Source organism: Odontesthes bonariensis, chromosome 1 (assembly GCF_027942865.1).
Source record: "Odontesthes bonariensis isolate fOdoBon6 chromosome 1, fOdoBon6.hap1, whole genome shotgun sequence".
Taxonomy (NCBI): domain Eukaryota; kingdom Metazoa; phylum Chordata; class Actinopteri; order Atheriniformes; family Atherinopsidae; genus Odontesthes; species Odontesthes bonariensis.
In genome coordinates, this window is record NC_134506.1 from 40,712,036 (window position 1) to 40,732,584 (window position 20,549).

General features: G+C 42.8%; 1 protein-coding gene across 2 annotated transcripts in view; it reads right to left on the bottom strand.

Moving 5' to 3' along the window:
• Window positions 1-350: 350 nt before the first annotated feature.
• Window positions 351-20,549, bottom strand: part of samd4a (sterile alpha motif domain containing 4A) — a 67,123-nt gene continuing 46,924 nt past the window's right edge. For both annotated transcript variants that reach the window (XM_075466898.1, XM_075466897.1), the window contains 4 exons: window positions 19,262-19,463; window positions 15,192-15,318; window positions 9,145-9,228; window positions 351-4,609 (listed from right to left, as the gene is read on the bottom strand). In XM_075466898.1, coding sequence (XP_075323013.1) covers window positions 4,581-4,609; window positions 9,145-9,228; window positions 15,192-15,318; window positions 19,262-19,463 — 442 coding nt within the window. In that variant the 3' untranslated portion in view covers window positions 351-4,580. The remainder of the gene's footprint in view (window positions 4,610-9,144; window positions 9,229-15,191; window positions 15,319-19,261; window positions 19,464-20,549) is intronic.

The following is a 20,549-nucleotide window of genomic DNA, read 5'->3' on the forward strand; positions in this document are numbered from 1 at the left end:
AGACTTACTTCAACTTGGCCAAAAGCAGCTGGTTCTGCACCGATAAACTGAACTCTGAGTCCAAACTAACTTCTCGTTCTGTGTGTAACACTGAGAGCAGCTTCAATCACGAACTGTAAGCAGAAATGCTGCCTCAAAGGAGCAGAGCAGAAAGGAAAATGGGTGTTTTTAGGGATAAATAAACGTGAGTAAAGCAGGAAACTCTGAAAGATATGAGTCTTTGTTTCCGTCCTGAATAAACTGCAGTTCATGTGGAGGATGAATCGGATGATAAAGTCATAACATTCAATGATGTTGCTGCCGCTCTGTTGAGATGAAGTGACACATTTAACCAAATTAAAGCTAATTCAATGATCCTTTATTTTCATATATATATATTTTTTCATACAAACTCCAGAAGACAACATTTTTTTGGACAAAAAAAACAATCCATTCTGTGGATACTGACACAAATCCAGCATCAAAATGATTTGGGAAGTAAATAAAACTAAATGATCGATTTCTTTCTGCATTAAAGGAAAAATCTGTGGATCACACGAAGGCGTCGGGGGCTGCAGAGCGAACGTGACCCATCACATCGTTTCTGAAAATCCGTTCAGGAAAAATAAACAAAAACAAAACAAAAAAAACAACATTTTTTTTACATTTGGGGTCAATGTCTCAAGTATAAAAAAGGCACTGCCATTTGTTATTCTAAATGTGACCTTCCCAGTCTTTGTGCATGCAGTTTTAAAATATAAATAACACTTTTTTTTTTGTTGTTGCTGCAATTTTTCTCCTTTTCTTTTTTTTCTCTCGATTTTCTCCTTTTTTTGTGGCGTTTTTTTCTCTTTTTTTATTATTAAACATACAATATTCTTTTCTCAAATATATACGTAAGCCTGCAGTCAATACAGGACATCGGCTCTTTGATAAAATAAAAACTAAATAAAGTAAAAGGAGCACAGTCAAGCGGTAACACCTCTGTTGCAGAATGGATGCAGCTGCGTTTACAAACAACAACAACAACAACAACAACAACAAGTCTCGGCATCCCATACTGCGATACAAACTGGCTAAACTGCAGGATCTATGACAAAAATAAAAGATACAAAACGGCGTACATGTCTCGACTTAAAGTACATTAAATATTTTTGGAATATCGAGGCGTTATCTAACTGTTAATACTGCCGCGCGCGCGCCCGCAGAGCTGATCCGCATTTGGTTTGAAGAGACGACCCGGAGCGCGGAGGTGGAGCTCAGAGGTGGAGCCCTCCGCCGCCGTGCCGCAGGCGACTTTCTTTGCTCACACAGGTGTGCGGCAGGAAAAAAAAACCCAGCCCGGCGGAAACGGTGCCGTTTTTAGGCTCTGAATACATGCAACTTTACCGTCGCCCACTAAAACCCAGAAAATCAAAGTCAGCATTTGCACGAAAAGTGATTAAAAAGGAACATTAAGCGTATTTATGTGAAACGGATCTGAACTTTTAACCAATATCTTTATGAGTCAAACATGGCACAGTGATGTGAAAGTGAAATACCAGTTTCTGTGATCCCTTTGATTATATTCGGTTAGAAACAAATCCCACGAAGAGCCGGACCGGCACCGACCCGCTCCTTCATTTTGGACTCGACTCGTCCTCCCCGCTGGTGCCGAGCTGCTCTTTTTCGTGGGATTTGTTCAGGAGAAAACTACAGAATAATGCCGACTTCTCCCAAACGCGTCCACAGCACCAGGTTCGGACCGACTCTCGTCTGGGCCGCGCCACGACAGCGAAGCTTCAAATGAAAAAGCCCCAACACGACAACGACACGTACAAACACAGTTAGAGTTCAACAAGAGCAACGACAAAATAAAAGGAACAATAACTATGTTAATATTTGAGATGGATGTATGGTCACCAGCCATAACACGTAAATACATTTAGTACTTTAAATAATAAAACACCTAAATGATCAGTATCATCTCTGCAAAAAAAACTATGAAAAAAAGAATAAATAACTGTTTCTACTTTAAGTTCTGATGCATGCGGCAGTGACGCTGAAAGAATACGACGCGATCCCGAGGAGCGAGCGTCGGTTCGACCGTCCGGGATGAATCAACTCGACTCCACGTCACATTCGTGCTTTGGTGGAATCAGGCCGACTCAGAGCAGGAAACGCGCACCTAAAGCAGGAGTCCGAAGCGTCCGGCCGGAGTTTTTAAACCTCCGGAGCAGAACCGACGCGTGTCAAAGACGCTGAACTCATCTGGAAGAGATCTAAGATGGATCCAAGGTTTCAAAGTGAGATTCTGGGACTGAAATCTCAACACAAGCAAACATTCAGTTACAGATCCTTTGAAAAAGATGGGGAACAATTAACCGATTAAATAAATCCATCTGCAACATATTTGAGTTTCTGTGTTGGAAAAAAACACGACTTGTGTGATTATTTTTGTCCAGAAGGACGTAGAAAACGCTCGCTGACGCGTTCAAGCTTGGAACTGCTTGAAATGCTTAAAAGTCGGTAAAGAATGTGCACATTATAGTCGGCCGTTTAAAACGCGTGTGTGACACCTCCAACCTTCAGACAAACAGGAATCGCATGCGGTGACGGAGAGATGTTGGTATTCTGGTCTCTGCCGCTGGATGAAGCGCCGCCATCTGTTCGCTTTCATCCGCTCAATGACACACGGGCGCCGCTGCCAACCTCGTCCCTTCAGTCCGCTCCGTTTGACTCCACTCCAAAGGGCAGCACTGGCGGTTGAGCCTTGAACATTTTGGATTTTAGTGTATCACATTATCATATCAAGTGCATAATACAAAGGAAATACTACAGAGTCGCAAAAATAATAATAATAATAATAATAAAGAAACTAAACAATCGGAGCCCCCCCCCCCCCCTCCAACGGCGACGGTTCAGGTGCTCAGCTGAAAGCAGAACTCAGGTACCTGTAACCTGTAACCTAACCAGCTTATTTCAGTATAAACTTCAATAAGTCTGTATTCCAGACAAAAAGCAACCAAGGATAAATATTAAGACACAGAATAACCGTGAGATTCAGAACTCAGAAGAAAGAAGATAAATTCTGCGCTGACAGAACCTACAGAAGACCCAGATGCGCCGGAAATCTGTGAGAACTTCCCAAGTGTTCCTCATTTATGATTTTCCGGCTTCAGAGTCTGCCCCGCAATGACTGCATGTGGCCAGCAGGTGGAGGTCAGCGCTAACGAGACAATCTCGGGGAAAAGCTACCCTTCATGGATTGACGGTGTGCGTTTTCTCTAATATTTCGTCCTCTCAGCGACGCCGTCTGAGCGGGAAACCCGAGTCCCCTGTTCCGTTTCCTCCCGCTTCTTCTCTGTATTTCACAAACTTCCTCTCCTCCAATGAAGACAGACCGCACAGCTCAAAGTAACTCAACCGGGCATCTGAAGATGCCACTGATTTACCGATCTCCCATTTAAGTTTTCCAAAAACATACCTTTTAAAAATGCTAACGCCTGCAAAGGCTTTGGATGCAAAGAGTTCATACAGTACAAGTTAGTGATGAACAATATGTGATAGAGTGGTGCCAAACTGACTCCCTGCTCCGGTCTCACTCACACCGACAGATCAGACATGACATCATCATCCTCCGTCATCTTCAGAGGTCCGGCCTCTGATGTCTTTCCTTAAAACATCCGCTTCCTTTCTCAGTATCACTTCAGCCCGACTCCTTCCTCTCCCACTTTCTGCGCCTGTCCTCCACACCATCTCGCTCCTCTCGCTCTTCTCCACACATCCGCTCTACTTCCGCCTCTCCTTCTCTCGACTTACAGACGTTCAAGCTACTCGTGTTTTCCTGTTGGCAGCTAAAAGTAAAGAGTGAGCACGTTAACTGTAAACTAGTGTGACGGCTACTTGTGGGACGTAAAAAAAAACGTGCAGATACGGTCGAGGCTCTGCAGAATATTACACCAGACATACCTGCGTTTAACATGTTTCTGTACCCTCTGAAAGTAGCATCGTTATGTAAACATTAAATACATACAATAATAGAGGATATCTTTTGCCCCCCCCCTCCCGAGCTCTCTTCTGTGCCGGACGCTCCGTCTGCACTGCAATCAGTCCAGGAAATCCCAAATGTCCCTCTGAATCCTTGTGGCTCCGCTCGTCTGGTCTTTTCTTGGGGTCTGAGGTAATGTTATCGATGTGAAAGATGCCACGAGCTGCGGTGGAAGAGAGGGGGGCCAGGAAGCGTCTCACCGAGTCCTGATCCACGGGCCCAGGTTCTCCCTCCTGGCTAGATAGTAGTAATGCCTCCGGTCTCCCCAGAGGGGGCGCTGTTCCTCCTCCGTCCAGCCGCGCTCGATGCTTTTATCTCTCCGCACTCAGACGCAGGTGACTGCAGGAAGTGTGGTTTTTCCAAACCCGATGGAAGGTGCCAACGTGATGGCTTGTGTTAGCTGTTTGATGAGCGGCCTGCTTGTGTTTCTTGGATCCCGCCCGGTCCTTTGGTTGAGCTCTACCAACGGCTACAGGGAGGGGGACGGGAGGACTGGTGACCTTCAGCTGGCTTGGCGTGAGAGAGCCTCGTGAACCTGCGGCGTCCTGCTGCTCTCACTCAGGCACCAGCTTCATATTGTAGATGTGCGGTCGGCACCATCTGAAGAGAGAAGAGAAAGATCAGCGTTCAACTCTGATCTCCATCCACAGACACAGTGAGTGGATTCAATTCAATTAATTCTTATTTATATTGCGCCAAATACAACAAATGTCATCTCAATTAATTGTAATCATAATTATTTATAAAATAATCCAATTCATTCATATAGAGCCAATTCAAAAACAATTTCCTGGCTAAGGAAACCAACAGATTGCACCGAAACTTGTCTTCAGTCCAATCTTCCACATACTGTTTTGGATGTGGAATCAAACAGTAAAAAAAGGTGGTCACGAGGCCTCGGGCTCCAAAAAACTAACCCTTCTCGTTTCCCTATCTGTCACCCAGTGCATGCTGGGAAAGACTCCAGCTGCGACTCTGACAATGAATACGAGTAATCAGGTGCAGAGAGAGATTTGAAGTATTTTAAGATAAAATCATCGGTTCAATAAAACAGATGTGTCAGATGACGCCGAGCTGAGTGTGTAACTGTGAGAGCCTGACGGCATGCTTTGAGTTCTTAAGTAAATGTATTTTATTTATACAGCCCTTTACAAACAATCATTACGATGTACCAAAGTGCTTTACAGCAGGTAATAAATAAAGAGAGGAATAAGTAAAAACAAACAAAAACAATAGAAGAACAGTGAAAGCAATAAAATACAACTAAATCGAATAAGATAAAAGTGTCCTCATACTACTGGGTATTAAAAGAAAAGTAGGTTTTTCATTCTTCCTTCTTATTTGGGATCAAACATGGCTGCTCTCGTGTGCCATGAACCGAAGGCTCGTAGCTGTGCTGATCTGGTGCACAGCGAGGGGCCCAGGGCCCACACTGTCATGGTGAGAAGAGCACATCTGTCAAAATACTGATAGAGCCTTTCGGAGAAAAACAACCGTCTGACAGCTGTTGCCTCTGGTGTGGCCGCGGAGGGAAATTTTACCGAGCTACGCACTGGTGGACGTTTTATTTCCACAAAAATAAAAGCCTCCGTGGTGACGCAGACAGAGCGGCGAGGCAGAGGAGAGACGCCGCCGCACATCCTCTCTACCAAAGCTGAGGTTGATAACATCTACATCCATTCAAACACGGCTCCTGACAGAGTGAACAACCCTAATCCTAACCCACAGGGAAAAAAAGACTCTTCTTCTTCTTTTTATGCAGTTATATTGAAGAATTATCCAAGTTGATCAATTCAGACTTGGCCTCATTCTGAGTATAAATCAATTATTGGTGTTTTTAGTCATTTAAATACTGTTAAAGTATGTTATCACTGAATCAAGGGCTGAAATCCTCTGAGAAACTTTAACTCGTCTCTCTTCTTATATTTGTCATTCTAATCATCATTTTTAGCAGTTCACCCTCTAACAAAGACAGCAGCTGACATCAGGCCAGAAGCACCTGCCGACCAACATGTCAACATCCTTTTCCCTTCGTCCGTGAAACATTGTGTTTTGGGTCATTTTCTTTGTCTCGCTTGGGTTCAGTTTCCATGGTTTCTGGGGTTCAGCTCCGCCAGCTGGATGTTTGGGTTGGAGAGACAAGGAAGGTGGCACAACTCCGATGGAGAGCGAGACATTGTTTTAGACACAGCCGACTTCTGGGATGAGCAGAGGTGGGTAGTAACGAGTTACATTTACTTGAGTAAGTTTTTGAAAACATTATACTTCTAGGAGTAGTTTTAAATCACTATACTTTTTACTGTTACTTGAGTAGATGTGTGCAGCAGAAACTGTCCTCTTACTCCGCTACATTAGGCTACAATGAGCTGGTTACTTTTCTTCTTACCTCTTTGGTATTCTACGCCTCATTATTTTTATCCCCCCGCGTACGCCTCATTTTAATGTTTTATTCTGACAGAGAGAGAGACTTCCGCCAAAGGCTCTACCACCTGACTGTGTTTCACCAATCAGACGCAGCCGTGCAGTCTGGTCACGTGACCATACTCGATCTCAGCGGCGGGACGGGTTAGCTTTAGCATTAGCAGTCGTAGCAAACAAACAAAGAAACAGATGAAAAATGTCAGAACCAACGGTGGGAAATGAAGACGCAGACGAGGCCTCATACTGAAAGCATGTTTACCTTACAAAGAGTGAGAAACAGCAGCTACATTATGTGTCTTCTGTGTCAACCAAAACAAACGGACATTTCAGCAGAAACTCAACATCTAACTTTAGGAAACATGTAGCGCTAAGTTTCCTAAATTCATTTTCCCCCCATGGATAGGTGAATGTTTGTTTTTTAGGTTACATATGGGTTACATATGTTTTAAACATTTCCTAAGTCTCTTTTATTTTTTATTGAAGTTCTTGAATTTAACTGGATTATTTTAATTTAAGCTATTTTGTACTTAATTAATTAATTTTTAATTTATTTCATCAATTGGATGAACTCTAATTTGCCTAAAGATGATTATTTAGTATTTTTGTCTGTCTGATTGAATGCTTGTGTTAACAAATAAATCAGACGTTACTCAACAGTTACTCAGTACTTCAGTAGTTTTATCACCGAGCACTTCTTTACTCTTACTCAAGTAATTATTTGGATGACTACTTTTTACTTTTACTTGAGTCATATTTCCATAGTCTCCACCTTCTCCTCAATACCACAAAAACCAAATGCATTATCTTCAACCGGAAACACACTTCCCCTTCTGCCCCAAAAATCCTCTGTGCTGGCGGCTCTGAGCTGGAGTTTGTGTCCTCTTATAAATACCTTGGCCTCTGATTGGACTCCTCCTTCTCTTTCACCACCCACATCAAGCACCTACAGTCTAAAGTCAAAGCTCGCCTGAGCTTCCTTTACAGAAACAAGGCCTCATTCACCCGTGCAGCCAAACACAAACTTGTAAAAATGACCATTCTGCCCATCCTCGACACCATCTATAGAGCAGCTTCCCACTCCACTCTTAGCAAACTGGACCCCCTCCATCACTCTGCCATCCGTTTTGGCACTGGAGCTCCATTCACAACTCACCACTGCGACTTATATAAGTTGGTTGATTGGACATCACTTCACACCAGACGGCTTCACCACTGGTTTATTCTCATCTACAAATCCATTCTTGGCATTACACCTCGCTACCTCTCGTCCCTTCTGCACATTTCCCAGCCTGCCCGTAACTTAAGATCCAATGCCTTCCTCAATTTATCTATTCCCAAAGCCCGGACTGTCTTTGGACGTAGTGCCTTCCGTTTTGCTGCAGCATACGACTGGAACGCACTTCAACGCACCCTGAAACTGTCTGTCCTCACCCCAATCTCTGTCTTCAAAACAAACCTGCTCCAAGCCACAGTTGATTCCTGCACTTGTTAATATGCCCTCCTGCCATACTGTTTACTGTTTGTCTGTATTTTGTTTTGTACTGTATTTATTTATTTTATTATCTTTATTGATTTCTTTTGTTGTGTATTTTATATAACCCTATTCTTTTAACTGTTAGCTCCTCCTCCCCCTTCCCTTTATCGAGCCTCTGCTCGTTCAGGCTGCTATTGAAAATAAGAATTTTTGTTCTTAATTGCTTGCCTGGTTAAATAAAGGTAAATAATATTATTCTGAAGTAACAGTACTTTTACTCGAGTACAATTTTTGGCTGCTCTACGCCCCTCTGGTGATGAGGAACTGGAATAAACATAAACCCTGAATGAAACTCACTGCATTTAGGAACATGCTGCATAATGTATGTCACCAACTGACTCATCAAGTTCACCACGGTTCTCTATTCTCATCATTTTCACACAAACCAAGTAGCTGATATGTTCTCTCGTAGGTATTTCCGCCTAAAAAACTGAAAATGCTTTAAAATGATCAGATTTCTTATGTGATCAGGTGTGTTGGTGCAGATGGGAATGGTAACTGGGTTGAATTTGATGATGTAAATCTCCCCTGGTTCCTTCTGAAACTGATCTCACCTCAACTTTCTGCTTGGCCAGACTGAACCAACCAAACCAAACGTCTGGAAAAAACCTCTTCTGGGTTCCAACAAGTCTGGACTTATTGGTGGGTCAAGAATCATGCGTCTTAGAGCTCTTATACACCCATCTGCCAATCAAAACCCATCAGTGTCATAGCAACCAAACTCGCTTCGTCATCATGGATATTAAATGTTACTGAAAGAGCTTCTCACACTTCAGCTCTTGAGACAGTCTGAGACGACCAAAAGAATGAAAATTGTTGGCAGAAATTCCCAGAATATGTCAAGTCACATCTTGAGGTGTTACTTGGCAGCAGAAGGAGTAATTTATTCAACGAGGAGAGGAAAGGAGAGCAGAATTCACTGATGTTATCAGTCTGCTTTTAACCTACAACATAGTCTTATTGGATCATTTCTGTGTGATTCAGAACAGGCCTGAGTTCACATTCATTCAGTCAGACTTCTCTCTGCGGTGGTCTGACTTGGACGTATCGTCACACCTTCATCACAATCTTCCTGACAAGAAGGAGGTCTGAAATGTTCTCCAGCCACATTTAATCTAAAGAAAAACTGAATCTTGCGTTTTTTTACTGAATGTTTTGATATTCAGGGTGAAAAACGTACCTCCCAATGCGTGTTCTGTCATGCTCAGACACAGAGACTCAAGGCGATTGTTGATGTCCGGCTCGGTCACTGGTAACTGAAGATCTGAAAAAAAAAACACAACATCGATGATTTAAAACAAACACCTCCGCGCTGCAGAAAGTACGGACGGTAAAACACTGAAATGAGTTGAACGAGTTCAGCTCAGATTTCAATTTAATTAAACGCTGATGCGGCTCTTTTAATGAATAAGTCAAGATTAAGCAAGCTGACTGTGCAAAAAAAGGAAATTAATTCAGATCAGCTGCAAAATCCAGAGGAGGCGAAGGTGCCACTCGGTCAGTGTTCGCTAAATAATCAGATTATGACTCACTGAACATCAAAACAATGAATGCACGGCTGCATTCTTGGTGTAACTTGTTATGGGAACAGAATCTGTTCAAACAGGCACAAACTGGGGCCTTGACTTTCTTTAGGGGACAACAAACAAACGCCCATATGTGTAAATCAATACATTTTCAGAGTTGATATCACATTTGACTAAAGGATAAACCAGGGATAATGTAGTGACGTGTGTGTTAAAAGGTGGCTTTGGGATTAAGATTATAATCCTAATCGATGTTCTTTCCTTCAGCAGCCCGATGCTCTGCAATAAGACAATTACAGATCAGATCTAATCAATTATTTACATAAATACACATGAGAAACCACTCAGTGATGCACGGCTACCATCCAAAAAGACACAGGTGAGCCGAAAGGTGGAAATCAAGTTACTTTTTCTTTTGATTGTGTAAACAAAGTAGTATCTTTTAAGAGTAATAGATGAAGATGTATCTGTGCAGCTGGTTGGAGAAAAAAGGGATTAGTTGACATCAAGTCAACAGGAAGTCGAGTGGTAACTAACTTAGTAATCGTTCAGCCATTTCAGTCACTCCTTCTTTCCAATTAGTCAATACCTCGTCTAACTTTAAATTCAACCCCTTCAGTTTGGCCTTTGGGGGGTGTTGTAACATGATCAGTCAGCGCTGATGTTGCACGTGTTGTTTCAAAGTAAATCTGTTGAATTATAGAAGACTTTAAACAAACTCTTATCTATGGATACACATTAGGGCTAAAAAACGATAATAGAAATAGTCGAGAATGAATTCCATTGTCGACTATACGTTGTTTTTCCAACAGAGTGAGGCATCTCACTTAGTTATAATCGCTGCCAAGAGTCGCACACGCACAATAGCGTCTCTGTCGAGCGGTAACGTACAGAAATGGCGGCGTCCAACATGTTAGCTACGCGTACCAAAACTTCTAAAGTTTGGGAGCATTTTAGCCTGGATACGGCGAATAAAAAGATTACTTGCAAGGTTTGCAAAGCAGACGGCAGCACGAACATTTAAAGAGAAAACACGTCGGGCAGTCTGACTCGCCTCGGTAAGATTCAAGTAACATTCAAGCCAATACGTTTTTATTTTTGCAAAGTTGAATAAAAGATGCATTTTTCTTTGACGTACCCATCTTTCTTGTGTTTATTATCATTTGCCACATAATTAAAGCAACTTCATGCTAAATTTAAGAAAAAAATGAATAATTATCCGATTAGTCGACTAATCGTTTCAATAGTCGGTGACTGATCGACTATTAAAATAGTCGTTAGTTGCAGCCCTAACACACATCACAAATGTTGAACTTTATGACCTGAAGCTGCCCCGTCTCCTGTTTCAACTCTCAGGTGCTAGTTGCCCTTGACTCTCTTGGCCTCAACTGTGAGCAGGGTGGAGCCTGTTTAGTGGAGGGCTGCATTGGGACATGGAGGGGGGGAGGGGGGGTATGTGTGTGTTGAGTGGTGAAAGTGGGTTGTGTATTTAAGCCACGGTGCAGCCTAGCAACCTCTGTGAACCGTTTAGTCCCTAGCTGCGTCTTCAACACAGGCCGGGCAGTGAAAATCCCTTGTGGCCAGAGACACAAGCTGAGTTAGGTCCACTAGTCCACACCGGGCTATTTATAGGTGCCAAATCCCACCATCCCCTCCCTCCCTCCCTCCCTCCCACTGCCCACACAGCACTCCACCCCCTGTATGCACACTTGGCACAACACAAACATGCTTGTGGGGGAAAGCATGCACACAATCACAGAAGATGAAGAAATAAGTCCGTGTATCGGTTAATAAGGCCCTTTATCCATCTGTTGGCAGAGAGGAGGGGAGATCACACATATGTACACAGGGACGCTGGGACACTGGGGGCTGGAGGAATGGAATTGGAGGATGTCTGGCCTTTCAAATCTGTTACCCTGGCCGAGGCCCAGCGACAGCCACTCTTGAGGGAGACTGTTATGTGTGCATGACTCTGCAGAGTTGTCAAAAACAAGGGGCATAGGGGAGGGGATGGCAGAAGTGGAGGAATGGGAGCAAGGAGGAAAAAGAGGGGCAGGAAAGCAAAGAAAGAAAGTGAGTCAGGGAGAGAAGGAAGGGAAGGGAAGGAGAGCGGGCCAGGGAGCCCCGTCCTCGCTGCACAAAGAGCCTCATTGTGAGACTCCTCACGCTTTCCTCCCTCCCTGCCTCCATCTCTTCCTCTCTCACATAGTCTCTATCCTCCCTCCAGCTTTACTTCCCTCCTCTCTGCTGCTTTATTTGAAAATCTGTTTTTCCTCTTCATTCTAAAAGGAGAACGTTTCTGACGGGGCAGAGGAAGTCGGCTTTGTCCTATTACTGTCCACGGTTCCTGTGGGACCAGGCCAGCCAAAGAGGCCACTGTAGGTCACTCTGCCGGGCACCCATGGTTACTGTGACCCAGGTATGTAAGGACTCAGAGTGGGAGATTTTACAATAACCTGCTCACCCACAGTCTTCTTACATTTTATCATATTCCATCCAACACCTGGTCTTCTATATATAAGGACCATAATTCATAAGAATCTGTGATCCATTACAGGAAGTGATTTTGACTGGTCTACCACCTGCTGGTATGCTGTCCCTCCGGGTGGTCACAAGTCCCTATGACCTGCAAGGAGCCCCTGCGACTGTTTGGTCCCAGGGAGCCTGGAAGCTCCTGTTCCTTTTCCGATGTGGGGGGGAAACAAGACGCACGCAAAGCGCCATCAGAATGAGCCACACATCAGTGGGAGCTTCCATCCAAATTGGGCTCGAAGGTGAAACAGGATCACATTAACAGTAAGCGTTTAAGGTACTGCTTTCTGATTGTCTAGTCTAATGATGATGATAGATTTATTAAAGACTCGTAGTCCAGATCACATAGAAAAGCAATCAATAATAAAAGTACATAAAAAAGAACATTCATAAAAAAAAACTAAAAAAAAACAAAACACTGCTTATCTTTTAGGAGCCAATCATACCAATATTTCCAATATATCTTGTTAGTCAACAGTAGGATAATTCTATTATTAGACTCATTTAGCCGGCAAATCAAACAATACACAAGCTTCCTTAAAACATCCATCAAAGAGCTGACATTCGCAGACACAAACAGTTCACTGGCACCGCTCCATCTGGGCTTCTTTAACAAAAGTCTTAATGCATCATTATAAGCCACCTTCCATCTCTGAAGGCTGGCTTTTTTATATAATTGCACCATAAGTGTGCCGTATACAGTGAGGTACAATATGAACTTAACAAGTTCAGTTTAACTTCATCAGAGCAATATCCAAATTTCCGAACTGGAACATTAGCTTGAGCTTATAGTCGGGGAGCCAAAGTCTCAAAAGCTCAATAAAATGGGTTGCACCTGACATGGTCTGCCATACTTTTTATTTGTGTTTTTTATGTTCACTTTGACTCTAAGAAGCAATAATCAGAGGGTCTGCTCTGCCGGAAACATCGAGAAAAAAACCCATTGTGGCCATTTTAGTGTATGTACCCTTCATTTTTTGATAGAAAATGTTGGAAAATTACAATTTTCCACAAATCCTCAGTGGGTTGGGTAAGCTGTCAATAAATGCATTCCAGATGCACAGAACACATGTGGAGACAACATCCAATTAAATTATAACTCTTAAAATACATTCCTACATGATTTTGGCTCAATTTAATGCAAAGAAATCAGGCGTTTTTTCACTTTTTTCCAATATTTTCATCTTTACTTCATTGGCAATCAATTATTCACCCAAATTATTACATCAGTCAACATGCCATTATGATCACCAAACAGTATACTCATTCCACAGAAAAAATTGGAAAAATCCAACCAAAATCATTGGATCTGTGATGATTTCACTGCTGGGCCTAGATGGCGATCAACAGGCTCAGAACCTCAATAGAATTTTAGCCATTTCTCAAAATTCAGAAAGACAAACTGGATATTTTAGCATCATGGCACACTTACGCACACGCACATGATCTTAGTCATTTGAATGAGTTTTAAACAACCAACCGACGGTTACCAAGTAACCATCATGAAGTTCACCGTATACCGTATCTAGTCACAAAAGTAAGACTGAAATCATGTAATTTACCGAGTGGATATCCACATGAGTCAGCATCTAGCCCAAACATGTCACTGCTCTCTGGATTTATTAGAATGAGAACCTGATGAAAAAATAAACTTCCTTCTTTTTTTTTTTTTTTTTTTTTAAACCTCAAATCTTGGCACGATTTCAGAGAAATCGCACGTTTGTGCAAAATCCTCCAGCAAATACTGCGAGACGGCCGTCACACAAGCATGAGCAAAAGCCTTTAACTGACATGACAGTGAGACCCAAACACTGACTCAGCGTTATGGTATCCGGAGCTAAATCCGATTATTCAGTATAAATATAAAGTATAAGTATCTATGCGTCTCAAAGTTGATCAAAGTGATCACTTATACAACATCTGTCCACTGCATTTATGAGTTAGATTTGCAAATCATTTGCATCACTTACAAATCAGTTCAGACTGCAGCAGCTCGTCTTTTACCTCATTTGAAAAAGCGGGAGCGTATAATTCTGGCCCCGGCATCCCTTCACTGGCTCCCCGTTCATTTCCAGATTGAGTTTTAAGATTCTATTACTTAGTTTTAAAGGGACTGCCGCTTATCTATCTAATCTGAACACCAACACCCCTGTAAGAGTTTACCTTTTATCTTTGAATTGTAGCTCCAATGTCATCGACGCCTGAACCGATAGTTTGTATCATTATTTATTCTTTTTATTTCTATTTATTCTACCTTTACTGTTTTTTTTAGATTTGATCGTGTGTGTTATTGTTATATATATATTTATTATTTACATTTATTATTTATTTATTATTATTATTATTTATTATATTTATTTATTTAGTTATTTATTCATTGTTATTGGCTGTGCATTAAGCACTTTGGTCAACTTTCGTTTGTTTTTAAATGTGCTATAAAAATGTTCTTGTTCTTTGTGTGCCCTAACCTGGGGCAGAACAATAGTTTCCACCCTTGCCCTGGTATTCCTGAACTGGGCGCTCACACCAAAAGCAACAAAATCGCCTGTAGTCACCGCACACCAAAAGTGAGCGTCCACAGCGACCGAAGGGGCGGGGCTTTCAAACAGCAGGCATATATAATAATCCATCTATGCATCGGTTCCCTCTTTCACCGTGGAACGCACTCTGAGCAGCCTTCTTTGTGACGCATCTGCATATTTGCGATGGAAACGCAGCGCCCGTTGCCGTCAGTCCATCTGGGTCCATAACGGCCTGAGAGACCGGCGTCTCCACGGAGAATTTCACCGGCTGATTCAGCAGCTCCGCTTCGAAGATGTTTGGTTCCAGCGTTATTTCCGACTGGATGAAAGCCAGTTCGAGCATCATGTTTTTTTTTTATTGTCTCTTTAGACAAACAGACTTGTATCGTACAGCTCTGGGAAACCGGAGACTGAAATAATTAATTTATCCTCCATTGTTTTCCTCTCTTTTCCGCCTTTGGAATCCAGATCGGCCCACAATTGGCTGTCTAATCAACCCATCCTGTACTACAAACAGCATGATGTCACACTCAGGATGGCGCTACGCTTGTTCAAAGATGGTAACTTTGATTACTTTTGAACTTGTTAACTGTAAAAAATGTGTTTTTTAGATGCTGACGGCATCTTTTTCCCAGCGTGTGTCGTACCTGCTTGTTGGAACATGACCATGGTTTGTGGCGTGGTGTGAACCGGTAGGGAGCGGGTCCTCTGTACGGAGCTGTGGGTCCGGCTGGGCATGCTGTTGCTTCCTCCAGGGTTGGCAAACCAGGGACCCTGAGAAAAAAAAAATCACATCCACAGCATTAGATTAACTGCTGATAAGGGTCAACATTATGGTTAAAAACTACAGATGGTTTAATGACAGAAATCTGTGCCTGTTCTTTTTTTTCTTTTCTTTTTTTTTATTAAAATAAAAAGAACAGAGGGATGTAGCAGAAATGTACATGGTATGTTGGGACATCAACATCTGGGTTTCTTTAAACAATTAAATAAAATGTTAAATAAAATAAACAGGAGACGGAGCAACCTTTTCCTTAGACAGTAGAGCTGTGTATCAGATTATGAGAAAAACTGAAACAAAACAAATAAATCCCAAGAATTAAAAGAATAAATAAATAAATAAAACAACTGGAGACAGAAAGACGTTCTGCTGTTTGGAACATTCAGCGATCCATCCATGTAAATATTCTGAACAGTTCTGTGCACGAGGGTTCTGTCAGAGGATAGTCGGATTTTAACGTTTAAAAACTGCTTCCAAATGTTTTCCCCTCAGCTGTTAACGCTTCCACCCCTCGGATTGTCTTCCTGACACAGATAACGCTTTTTTTTCTTCTTCTTTTTAACACAGAGATTGGTCCAAATGAAGGACATGCTGTAGCTTGTAGATTGCTAACTCTGTAGAAGGCAAGCTCCACCTCCACCTGTACATTATGTCCAAACTGATAAATCAGAGTATGTCTGGAAACAAATGAGGCTACCAGCTACTAGGCGCAATTATGTCACCGCAAAAAGTCATTCTCTCTGTGTTTATCTGTTGTTTATCTATGTGTCCATCTGTGTTGTATTAAAAAGATCACATGTCCCTCTCAGTTTGAGGAGCAGCACATGTGGCGTGCATTGGTCACATGACTTTCCAGCGTGCACCGAGGACCAGGTGAAGATGGATGTGGAACTGGTGGCCAAAAAGAGCGCTACGCCTGCTATGTGGCGATATTTTGGCTTCAGGCTGTCAGACGTTGAACAGAGAGAAGGTTCTGTGTGAGATATGCAGAATTAAAGTCGTTGTTGCATCACATGGCAACACGACAAACTTGTATCAGCGCCTCATATATAGATGCACCGATCGGCCATAACGTTTAAACCACTAAGAGGTAAAGTGAGCAACACGTCTCATCTTGATCAAATTCAGTGTTCTGCTGGGAGTACCTGCATTCTTTGACTCACACCTAGCTAAACATTTCTCACAGTATGGCAGCACCACTCCCCCAACGAGCAGCTTTCTACACGGGGACAGCACTGAGCCCTGCAAAAACAGCTTAGGAAGGACTAAAAAGCACATCAAAGAGCCCCAGGTGCTCCCCTGACCTCTAAACTCTCCAAATATCAATCTGATGGGTTCTGATAGGCTCCATGGGAAGCAAGCCCAAATACACGAAGACCCTGCCCACAACCCACAGGGCCCAACGGATCCTGGTACCAGACACTCTGGGACGCCTTCAGGTGAGCCCTCTCTGTATTAGGGTGGTCATAATGTTACGGCTGATCGGTGTGTACACACCACCATACAGCACCCTGCATGCTTTAGTTAAGAAATGCATAATTCAGCCATATCAGTCATTTGTGAATCCATTTCCCCAGATAACCAATCAAGGTGGATCACAGTAGCATTTAAAAATGTGCGCCGCCGGGGACCTTATGGATAGGTAACAAATTAACCGATTCTGTGACAACATTTAGTCAGTAAGCTTAAACCTTTATCACAACATCGACCTTTAATAGGCAGACTGTGGAGTCCGGCTCCATTTGTGATCAGGACACAGATTGGCGACATCGGTCCGATATCCACCCTGTGAATTAGGTCAGTTTTGGGGCCTGATGCAGATACGGGATCAGATACAGGATCAGATATTGGATCAGGTACTGGATCAGGTACGGGATCAGATACTGGATCAGATTTGGGATCAGATTCTGGATCAGGTACTGGATCAGATTCTGGATCAGGTTCGGGATTAGATTCTGGATCAGGTACTGGATCAGATTCTGGATCAGGTACTGGATCAAATTCTGGATCAGGTACTGGATCAGATTCTGGATCAGGTACTGGATCAGATTCTGGATCAGGTACGGGATCAGATTCTGGATCAGATTTGGGATCAGGTACGGGATCAGATACTGGATCAGATTTGGGATCAGATTCGGGATCAGATACTGGATCAGATTTGGGATCAGATTTGGGATCAGATTCGGGATCAGATACTGGATCAGATATCAGATACTGGATCATGTACTGGATCATGTACTGGATCAGAAACTGGATCAGATACTGGATCAGATACGGGATCAGATTCTGGATCAGGTACTGGATCAGATTCTGGATCAGGTACGGGATCAGATTCTGGATCAGATTTGGGATCAGGTACGGGATCAGATACTGGATCAGATTTGGGATCAGATTCGGGATCAGATTCGGGATCAGATACTGGATCAGATTTGGGATCAGATTTGGGATCAGATTCGGGATCAGATTCGGGATCAGATACTGGATCAGATTTGGGATCAGATTTGGGATCAGATTCGGGATCAGATACTGGATCAGATATCAGATACTGGATCATGTACTGGATCATGTACTGGATCAGAAACTGGATCAGATTCTGGATCAGATACTGGATCAGATTCTGGATCAGAAACTGGATCAGAAACTGGATCATGTACTGGATCAGATTCTGGATCACGTACTGGATCAGAAACTGGATCCCAGCTCCATTTGAGATCCCGTTTGGGCCACACGGCTCTCCTCTGAGCATTCCACCACAGCGATCTCGCCCTTACTTTATTACTCGTTCCACACACCGCTGCGTTTCACTGATCGTACATGAATGTGCAGGCTTGAAACGAGCAGACCGCAGCTTCTTCAACGTTTTTATCCCCCACAGTGCTTTCTACGTCTGGCCCACACCTAATGACAGTCTAAGACGCTCACCGCATGAATTCCTCACTCTAACCTGCCCATTAAACCCCCAGCGCCACCACCACATGGCCCTCCCCTCACCTCTATCTCTTACCCCTCTCCCCCCTAGCGGCCCTCCAGCGCCGCAGGCCAGGGAAAAACAGGAAATGCCTGTGCACTGTTCTCACTGCCTCTGACTGGCTCTCTTTCTCTCCCTCATATATATTTACACACACTCACATAAACACAACCACTCTCTCTCTTGTTGCCCCTCCTCCTGCAACACCACAGCTTACGTCTCCCAAGCTATGACTCACATATTTTCCCTCCCTTTCCTCTCCTTACACATCCCACTCCACGGGCCTCCAAAAAGAAGCTCCAGTGTGATGAGGAGGAACTGAGGTATTTCCTCCCATTGTAGGGGATGCGGAGAAGGGGGAGGGAAAGAGGAGGGGGAGGGAAAAGGTTTCCACTGAGCTGGGTCAGCCCAGACCAAAGTGTGCCAGGATGGGCCTGAAACAGCTCCACAGCTCCTCCTGTTTCAGTGTTCGGCGCTGACGCAGAGCCTCTGGTATGTGGGGTGACCTGCCTATGAGTTCCATTCACCTCACTTCATTCGCCGCACACCACTACGGCTCGTCTTCCTCACCCCTGCGTTTCTTTGTCATGGAATAAAAAAAAGTCTATTTTAGGTGGAATACAGGCCGAAGCAGGAATTCTGCTGCCCAGGTTTATTGTAAACATCCTGGAATGTGTTCTTAACCCCCATTTCAAACCGTTCCTCTGTACAAACACACCAATGGGAACAGATGAAGCAGTAACACAATAAACTTGATCATGACCAAGGAACCGAGCTGGATGAAAACCTCCACAAAATGGCAACTGTAAAACCAAAACCGTATGTTTTTAGTTTTTTTTTTTTTTGCAGACACAGCTAATTAATTAGCATCCACAGTCCCACCCAGGAATTATGGGAAAAACCTTGCTTATTACACAGCATTCAAATGTCTCTCCTTGATGTTGAACTTTTCCTTTTCTTTGACTTACATGTCTCCCCTGCTTGGGACCTGTGGGTGTGCTACTGGAGCTGCGAGGTGTTGGTCCGAGCAGCCCCCCGCTGCCCAGCAGACCAAGCCTGGCACCCGGCAAGCTCCTGGAGGGCATTTGGAACTGGTGGTGGCTCCTCCTGGCTGACACGCTGCCTCCAACGCACCCGGTGGTGGGGAGAGAGTTTGACTGACCGAAGCGGCTGCAGCAGGGCAACACAAAGAGTTTTCAATTAAAGGCAGGAACAGGCTGAATTCCTAAAAACTGATGGTACGATAAAAAAACAAAAAAAAAACAAAAGATGTGCATTCGACTGTTGAGGCGAAAAGAACAGCAGAGAATAACTGAGCTAAATTAAACAAAAACCCTCTATCTTAAAAATAAACAGCCCTTCCTCAAAACCTGGTTCGATGTTAATAGATTGTCAAATTTATGGTCTTTGGACATCGAAAAGAATTTGACAAGGACATGAAATTAAAAATGTGTGATGCTGAAATTGAAAGAGTGACAGAGATAAATTCATTAGGGGGGGTTATTGACCATAAATTAACATGGAAAACCACATGTTAATTATATCAAAGGAGAGATTTCGAAGACAATAGCAATTCTGTTCAAATCAAGAAACATATTAACTTAAAAGGCCTTACATATTACTTACTGCTCACTTGTACTTCCGTACACATCATACTGTGTGGAAGTCTGGGGCTCGACATATAAAACAACTGTTAACGCAATAGTTCTCCTACAGAAACGAGCCAATACGGATTATTAATAAGGTTGATTACTATGCACATACTCCCCCACTGTTTATGAAATCACATGTTATGAAGTTCAATGATCCAGGTTAAAAACATTTCTTTTCTCATTTGTCTATGCATGAAATATCTTTTAACTTATCTAGACTGTTGCCTGATTTTAAATTCATTTAAATGATTTTATTTGTTTCTCTTTATATTATTTTATGTATTTTTAATGCTTCTTGCACTCCCTGCTGCAATGCTTTTATTTTATGTAAAGCACTTTGAACTGTTTGTACATGAAATGTGCTATACAAATAAATTTGATTTGATTTGATCTGGTATATTACAAAATAATGCAAATAATGTATAGAGCTAAATCAAAGTTACTCCCAGTCAGCATATAAAGGTTTTTCTCACCTCAAGAAACAAAGTGTAATTTAAGAGACATGTTGCAAATTTACTGTACCAAAGGCCAAAAAAGAAATGAAAAGGAGATTTCATTATGGAATGATGCTAATATAAATGATAAATGTAAGAAATTGTAGTAC